Source organism: Pygoscelis adeliae, unplaced genomic scaffold, assembly GCF_000699105.1.
Source record: "Pygoscelis adeliae isolate BGI_AS28 unplaced genomic scaffold, ASM69910v1 Scaffold166, whole genome shotgun sequence".
Classification (NCBI taxonomy): domain Eukaryota; kingdom Metazoa; phylum Chordata; class Aves; order Sphenisciformes; family Spheniscidae; genus Pygoscelis; species Pygoscelis adeliae.
Genome location: NW_008825156.1, coordinates 1550866 through 1559652, shown reverse-complemented (window position 1 = coordinate 1559652; position 8787 = coordinate 1550866). Strand labels below are relative to the sequence as shown.

At 46.7% G+C, this 8787-nt stretch overlaps 1 protein-coding gene across 1 annotated transcript in view; it reads left to right on the top strand.

The window, feature by feature from the left end:
• Positions 1-1111: 1111 nt before the first annotated feature.
• Positions 1112-8787, top strand: part of TH (tyrosine hydroxylase) — a 17928-nt gene continuing 10252 nt past the window's right edge. Inside the window, exons 1-2 of the mRNA XM_009328528.1 lie at positions 1112-1201; positions 5748-5951. Coding sequence (XP_009326803.1) covers positions 1112-1201; positions 5748-5951 — 294 coding nt within the window. The remainder of the gene's footprint in view (positions 1202-5747; positions 5952-8787) is intronic.

Below are 8787 nucleotides of genomic sequence, written 5' to 3'. Positions count from 1 at the left end.
GAACTCAGCTGTCCCACTACAGGAAGGACGAGCCACCAACGCTAACCAGGTATCTTCAGCAGATGTCTTCTAAAGCAACGCCATGGTCGGCAAGGTTATGGGTGAGCTCTCCGGCAGTCAGCCAGTGAAATGCCACTGGCTTTCCCACCGCAGGGGTTTGTGCCAGCTGGTGGCCTGTCCCCAGTGCAGTGGTGTCTCACACGAAGCAGGACTGTGTGTTCCCACAGTGCTTGTTTGGCAAGGGAGAGCTGCTGCAAATCCCCCAGGAGCAAAAGGCCGTTTTGCTCACGGCAAAGCAGAGTCCTGGGACGGGTCCTGAGCTGCCACCCGCTGTCACAGCCCCAGAGGTCCTTGGGCATTTCATCTCTTAGGAATTACTGTAAGAGGAGCAAAGCCCTTGGAAATGCAGGACTGAGAGGGTTTTTTTCCAGATTATTTTCTTTAGAGCCTTTTTCATCTCTGAGGACTCAAGGGGCACAATTCTGTAGTCCTTACATAGCCAAACCAAGACATGAGGTGGTGGGAGAGCACTGAAACACACAGCGTTTGCAGGGGCCAGGTGTCGGGAGGTGCGTACGTGAGAACAGCATGCAATCCCACGGCTGCCTTGGGGGAATCAGTGTTATTTTCCTATTCATTTACTGCCTCAACGACAAGGCAAACATGGGGAAAAAAGAGCTAGAGAGGGCTGAATCTCTTCCTTCCTTTGATTTTGTCCTTTCATAGATCAAAATCCTTTTATGCAACTCCCAAAGCTGGGAAAGCAAATGTGTCGGACTGAAACACAGCATGAGAGTGAACTCCATCAAGAATAAGGGGGGGGAACAGAGTAGAAATCTTTTGGGCGCAGGCAAACAGGTGGGGGGAGCGTCTGGTCTGCGAAGGCAGGGTGTCTGCAATCTTTGTAGCGATTAGATTTAATGGGACAGAAACGTTTCTCTCCTTCACGTCCCCTCCTCCTCTCAGCCCGAGGGGGAGAAAGGAGGGAGGTGGTGATGGGGAGGTGGCGGGGGGGAGAGAAGATTTGAAAGAGTCTTTGACGTCAGCCCTGCCCTATAAAAAGCTGGCAAGGAGCTGGAAAGCGGAGATCAGAGCTCGTGGAAGAGCAAAGATGCCAACCCCGAACATCTCCACCTCTGCAGCCAAAGGCTTCCGCAGGGCGGTGTCGGAGCTGGACTCCAAGCAAGCCGAGGCCATCATGGTAAGACAACCCTACCCCACTTCTTTCCCTCCCCCTCCAAAAACTGCAGCCTCTCCCATAGCTATAGGCAGAGGCAGGCAGGGATAGATGGACCAACACTGCCTTTGTGGGAGTTCCCCCACATGGGCACCTCTGGGCTCCAGGCTGGCAGAGGGAAATTACCCGAACAGTTCTCTCTACATACTGGTACGTGTGAAATGCAAACATTTAGGGGGATGAAAGCTTGAACTAATGCAACACCCTCCCCCCAACCAAAAGCAAGGTAAATAACCCATAGACCTAAGACAGAAATAACAAGGAATTCCCAGCATGAAAGGCAATGCGAAAATCTTAATGCTCTCCTGATTTCAAGGCAATAAACTGCAGAGATTTCACCTGTTCCAGCATAATGAAAAAGCGTGGCTGTCATTTCAGACAACATACGAGGCACAGGCAATTAATCAGTTTGTTCGCTGCTGCTGCATCCGCAGTTTTGCTTTCTCCCAGCACATCCTTCCCCTGTTTCTGTTCCCAGCCCTCCCTTGATGTGGTCTCAGCCCTGGGTTTAGCCTGGGGAATGCTTCTGCACACACCAGATCTGTATGTGTCAGGAAAAGGAGAGGAAAACTTCCTGCTGCTTTAGAAAGCCAGGTCTGGCCAACCCATTGGGCTGGCTGAAGGGACAGGGACATTTCACCTCCTAACCCAAATGCCAGGGCAGGCGGGAGGAGCCTGGAGACTCCTGGCACGGGACAGTCCTGTGTGTCAGAGATGTGGCCCGGCTGTGGACAAACTTGGAGGAGCCAGAGCAGCCAGTGGCAGCGGGTGCACCAGGAGGGGACCCCCTCGGGATGCTTGGCAGGAGGAAACCTGGGAATCGAGCTGGGGTAGGGAGCAGATGTGTTTGCCAGACACCTGCAGGGTGACTCCAGCCGGTCAGTTATAGAGCTCCCAGTTTCCCTCCCCTATGCCCACTGCCTTTTTCACCCGCTCTCCTCATAACCCTGTGTGATGCTCTGATTCAGTAAAATCAGCCACCACATAGGCAGTGAGAGGTGTTTTGGAGAGTGGAGTGTGCTGGAAAGGAAGGGAAACATTTAGGAAACAAGGAGGTAAGCTTACTTTCTCTAATAAATGGAAATCAGGGAAGGCTTCCCTCTCACACAATCATTTTCATTCTGGCAAAATAATGAACATTTAAGTGATTCTTGAAAACCCGGTATTTTCCAGGCTGCTCATCAAATCAGTACTTGAGACACTCGTTGCTGTCTGGAGAAGGGATGAGTGTTTGGTTGTTACACACTCTAGGGTGCTGCTTCGTGTTCGATGGGAAACAGGCCACTGAACGAAGGGGCCAGAGGAATTAGGGTTCACCAGGTGTGCTGGCAGGAGCATGGCAGCCTGCCTGGGGTGAGCGGCTCCTCCAGCCTGGTGCGGACATAAAACCTCAGCCCATCTTTGCGTCCCTTCTTTGAGTGGAAATTCTCAGAAAAAAAAAAAAAAAACAAACCTTAGCCCTGTTAGGATCACTCTGAAAGCAGGCTGCATGAAAGGCTTTGCCCTTTGCTCTCACCTAACATAGGAGCTCTCCACAATCCCGTTACTTATTTTGCTGGCTTGTACCAGGCAAGAGGCATGACTCTGCATTTGTGTGTGATGTCATGTGTCCCCGGCCCTCGTGGTGTCGGCGTGACCATGGGCGATCGGCCACCCAGCCCCTGTGCACCACTGCACCAGCTCCGGCAGGTCTGAGGTGTTCCCTTGCCATTAACCACCAGAGACCAGCACCTCGTTGCAGGGGAAACTGCGCAAACTGGGGGGAAAAAAAGACCTTTGCAATCCCAGAACTTATCTACACTGGCAGGTATTTTACATGTCAGCTGGGCCAGCCAAACATCAAACTCACACTGTGGAAAAATCTTTTGTTATGTATTTAGTTTTTCTGCTGCTAATAGTTTTTACAGGACACCCTGGGACTGTAGCTGGAGCACGGTTTGGTTACAGAGCACACAAGCAGAGCCAGGCAGGAGACAGCAGTTGGAGGCAAACCAGCAGGAAGGAGCACCCAGGGAAGCAGGGGTGGGATGTTACTTTCTCCAAGCTGCAGGGAGGGAAATAGTCTTTACAATCCTTGCTGCAAATAATGAGCCAGGAAAAAAAAAGTCAAGGTACTTTAACTCAGAGCACAGTATTTTTAATGACATTGCTTAGGCAGGGCACTCTGACCTGCAGCAAATTCAAAGAAGGAAAAATGAACTAACCCTTCATAAGAGGTTAATGACCGTATCAGACTCAGGCCCCAGTTAGGCAAATTAATGCTTTGCAAAGTCAAATCAAACTTCTCACTGTAGCTAGATATGCACCCAGAGAGCTAGTCTGCAAAGCAATTTGGAAATACCATGTAACAGTGCCTTCCAAAGAAAGGAAGGCATTTATCATGAGAGATCAGTTTGGTTAGTTTATATGCCAGATTCCTGATTTCCAGCAAAAGGAGGTAATACCCCAATGAGCATAAATGTGAGGGGCTGAGGAGAGGACGATGAGATGGGAAGCATGCAGCCAGGCAGCCTCTACCCAGCAGAGGAGGCAGCAGACAGGCAGACCCCTCCCAGCACGCTTCTCCAAAGGAAAATTCAGCCTTTTTTTTTTTTTTTTTTAAATTTACCCACCCAAAACATGCCAGCATGGAGCTAAGCAGCTTCCAGGACCCTCAACAGGGACCAAAACCCCCCGCTCCTGCCCGCCAGGGGCCACCCAGTCCCAGCGCATGGGTCTGACTGGTCGTGGCTGTCTCTCCCAGTGCAGCTTTCCAGCCACACAGGTCTTCTCACTATTTAAACTCCTTCCAGCTGGATTTTAACTTGATTTACAGCCTAAACATGGGAGTCTAATTTCCCTCCTCTCCCCCGCTCCACCCCAGAAGTAAAATCCTGCTGCACCTCTGCGCCTCAGGGCACAGTGTGATAAAAAATCCTTAGCTAAACCACTGCCTGGCTTGGGACCACTGCAGAGTCCACTTACCGTGGCTAGCACAAGGCTGTTTGCCCTCCTTATTGCAGGCACTTTAAAGTAAACACAAGCTTAACTTTAAACATGGTAGTGATATAAAACACACGCTTAAAGCTGAGCACGTGCTCACAAGCTTTTAAAAGTTATGCCTCAGGATACTTATAGATGTCTTCTCTCTTTGGGCATGAATACCGTTGATTTAGACAAGCAGCAATATGTGCTTATTTGTTAGAATAATTTGTTTTTCTGTGCCACAAGGAATAAAGGGGTTGAGGATCAGCAAATATCATTTCAGAGGGGTATCTTTATTAAAAAAGGACCGGATAGAAGTGTGTGGGCTGGTGCCTAGATGTGCTGCATTTTTCAGGCTGCATTTAAAATGTCAGCTTACACCGCTAAAGCATCCAAGAGGATTTTCACAGGAAACATTAATTACTGATGGTGGGCTTTGAAAATCAGAAAGAAAATGGGCTTAGTAGTTGAGCAGGCTGTCTTTTTAAAAGGAAGACATTCTCCAAATTTTCACAAGGTAGGGAAGACACTGCTTGGTTAGCATCTATCTCTTTTCCAGATATTTTCAATGTAATCAGAAATAAAACTGCAGCTAGTCCCGCTCTACATGCAGGTGCTGGATGGCTTTATATGCTGCTCCTTCTTCAGTGCTGCCCCAGGTTTCTCTTTGCAAGTTCTGAGGGTTTTTCATCTGGTTTGGGTATTGAACACAGAAAATTGGAACCAGCTGAGCTGCTTCTAAATGGAAAACTGATTGTAAAAAGACCAAGAACAAATAAGTTAGTATATGAGCTATTTGTATAACAAAAGAAACAGCAGTGATGGAAATAGTTTGTAGCTCACTATAAATATAAATAAGTGACCTAACATGACCCCAGGCACAGAGTTGCAGCATTTTAGGTGCAATCCCAAGTAACAGAAATCTGCAGGAGTTTGTTGGGACAAAACAAATCTATAGATCAGTGGGAAGAATTTATTTTCTGGGGTATATGGATGCGGTTCTGATTACACTTCAGTGGGCAAGCATCTGCTTAATGTCAGAAGAAAATGTCACATTGGATCCTGGGAGCAGTTTAGCTAAGCTGCCCTGCTAATACACCTGCAAACGATGTTTCCTGGCCAGGCCACAGCTGTGGGCTTCAGCTGTCCCTCATAGCATATCTTTTCTCAGATGACTTCACATTTATCTAATGCCTCTCCACTTGAGTTCATCAGACACCTCAAAACTGCATAAGATGGTTTCCAATTTTTATTTTTTGAAGGATATTGAAAACTGTTGCTAGGGAAGGTGAGGGGAGAAGCCCACTCTCTAGTCATGGTACAAGGATATTTTACAGATTTTTCCTAAAGCTCCACATTTCCGAAAGTTCAATTCTAAAGCCTCAGTCCTCATCACCTTCCTCTACAAAGCCAGGCAAATCAGTCCAACCTTCCCCTTCTTCCTCTGCTGAGACACATCAGTCACACCTCATCCAGCTACTGGGGATGTCTCTGATCTCCCCTACAGCTCTGTCAGAAGTGTTATTTATTTCTGTTCTGCCTTCAGTCTCCGCGGTTCATTGGTAGACGTCAAAGCCTCATTGAAGATGCCAGGAAGGAAAGAGAGGCTGCAGCTGCAGCCACTGATGCTGCAGAGTCTACAGAGACCATTGTCTTCGAGGAGAAGGATGGCAGGGCCATGCTGAACCTCTTCTTCATGCTCAAGGGAGCCAAGACTTCACCACTGTCCCGTGCACTTAAGGTATTTGAGGTGAGTGCCTAACCTGTTGTATGGGACTCAAGGAACACACTACAGGTTTCATGGCTGTTCTGTGAGAAATATCACTTCAGTCTACTAAAGAAGACTCAGGCAAGATCTGCCTACTGCAAATTATCAGTTAATTGTCTGATGTCCCCACAGTCATGCTTTGCTCATGCCCCAGTGTGACCTCACTTTCTATCACTAAGAATGAGCCATACCTCTGTCTGGTAGTGCTGATAAGCTCTGGAGTTAACTTTGCTTAATTACTGGATCCAGCCACATAGTTTCCCACCTACACTCCACACCCTTGTGTCTTGTAGCATACTCTGACAGCCCCCTCCACTGCTGAGCACTTCAACTTCATGCGCAGGGGTCCGATCCCACATTCAAAGCAAACCGTGTGCCCTGCATGGTTACAGACCAAACCCACCTTACTTGTGGGTCTAGGCTTTGGCAGTCTCTGAATGGCATTGCCACATTGGTCCTTGGTCAAAGAGTTACAGGAACAACTTCACCCTGGGTGTAAAACTGGTATGTTGATTTCAGAATTACCTCCCTACTTCAGAGATGAATTTGATTTACATGTTAAAGGTTTTGTTGGTTCGCCCCAGAGATGTGCCCTGTATATGGCTTTAATACCAAGGAAAACTGGTAACTAATTGAGCATTTTCCCCCTAGCTAGCAATATAATGTTGCATTATCTAGGATCTCAATACCGTGTATGGAAAGACTGAGATAAGTGCTGCCTATTTAAACAGTAATCAAAACATGACAACTTGCATTTATGTAGTAGATTTTCATCCAGAAGGATTCAAAAGTGTTTTGCAAACTGAGGTTCTGAGATATGTTTTATCTACAGTAGTTTAATTTCATTGACTTCAACAGTGAGAGGAGAGGACAATTTGTTCCTATTAATCAGTAACATGGGTTGTGAAAGGGGCCTCTGGAGGTCTCTAGTCCAACCTCCTGCTCAGAGCAGGTCCAGTCACAGCAGGTTGCTCGGTGCTGTGCTTGTTGCATTTTGAATATCACCAAGGTAGAGATCGCACAGTCTCCTTGGACCCCTTGAGCAGTGTTTGACTGCCTTCATGGTAGAAAGCTTTTGTTTTTCTTTTTAATGTCCTTGCTTCCAGCTTGTGCCTGTTGCATCTTGTTCTCCCACTGTGTACTTTTCAAATGAGTCTGGCTCTGTCTTCTTTACACCCTCCCACCAGGTACTAGTAGACAGTGAACCAATCTCCCCTGTGCCTTCACTTCTTAAGGCTGAACAAATCCAATTCCCTCAGTCTTTCTTCATGTAACATTGTGCTCCATCCCCCTGAACACTTTGTCAGCTATACCTGCTACAGCACATCAATGTCTTTCTTCTACGGGACAGGGTACTCCAGATGTGGTCTCCCTCATCCCAGAAAGAGAGGAGGAATCACTTCCCTTGACCTGTTTTCTACAGTCTTGCTACTACAATTCAATATGTGGTTCGCCTTTCTCATCACAAGGGCATGCTGCTAGCTCATATATTAATACACATGGTAATTATATAACACCTTCTTCCCCATGAAATGCAACCACTTCTGGGGTAAAAACAGATTACCAGCAACACTATACAGCAAAACCACTACCTAACAGCTGTAAACATACAAAAAGTGTGGGGTATAAGTATTTTCCTGAAATTGCAGGGCATTCTAGCTATTCATTGCCTATGCCGTACTATCTCTGATAATCTTATGAAAAGTGTTTAAGATCTTCAGCAATTACAAAACATCTTGCATCTCCTCTAATAGGGCTGTTGCAAGAAAAGCTGTTTTCTGGGCAACATACGGTTCTTGTCGCAAGACTGAAAGAATCTCTAAGACAAGATTGTCAGACAAAAGCCTTGGTGTTGCCATGGCTGGGGTCTCCTTCCTAGAAGTGCACAGTTGCCAGATAAGGCATGAAAAATCCATCGGTGTAACATTTCAAATGCAACAGACTGCTTAGCCGGTATGAAACATAGAAGTGTAGGCTCTTGTACTTGGTAGATTTTATGATACACTGCATTTAAAGTCTATAATTTAAACAATTTTTAAAAAATGAAGCAAGAAGCAGGGGCAGCTTATGTTCAAATATTATTTGTTTCTTCCTGGAGCAATTTACTTGGTGCATCAAGAGCTTTCCTAGTAAAAAACCTCTTTGAGCTTGTCGCAGAGAGAGCTTTAAATATAATAAAAGACAAGCATGTCAAGCCACAACAGGGGAAGATTCATTTCCCAGATCCCTCTGGCAATGCAGGTACAAGATATGAAAGCAGACGGGCATAATGACATTTGCCTCGTCATGAACCAGGCTGCAGGGAAGCTGGTTTCACTCTTCTGTATGTGTTACATGCAGCCAAAGCATAGGTAATGCAATCATGGCTGTCAGATTAATGCAAAGGTATTGATTGTTGAGGGGACAATGTAATAGTGAAGTTGGTAGGTACATTAAAAAACACATTCCTAAATTTAATTTACCTGTGGCATCGCATCTGTTCCTTCTCATCTTTCTGCCTCTGATTAACAAAAGAAATCATGTCCCTTCCTCTTCCAAAGATCTTGCAGAAACTTTGGAGAGGTTGGGTCATTGCCCAGGGACTTGGGCTTGTACTGCCAGTTTTCACTGAGCTAAAGAAAATATCCACAAATCTACCAGGGCCCTTCGGAAGACTACAGACTCCATTTTGCCTCCTTCTTATTCTTTAGGGGAGGTCAGTTCTGATAATGAGCCCAAATGATACCGGTTCTGATAGCGAGCCCCAAATTAACGCTACTGCAGATTGGTTACGGCTCCAGCCCCCCGGATCAGCACCATGGCCAGCGCCCAGCCCGCG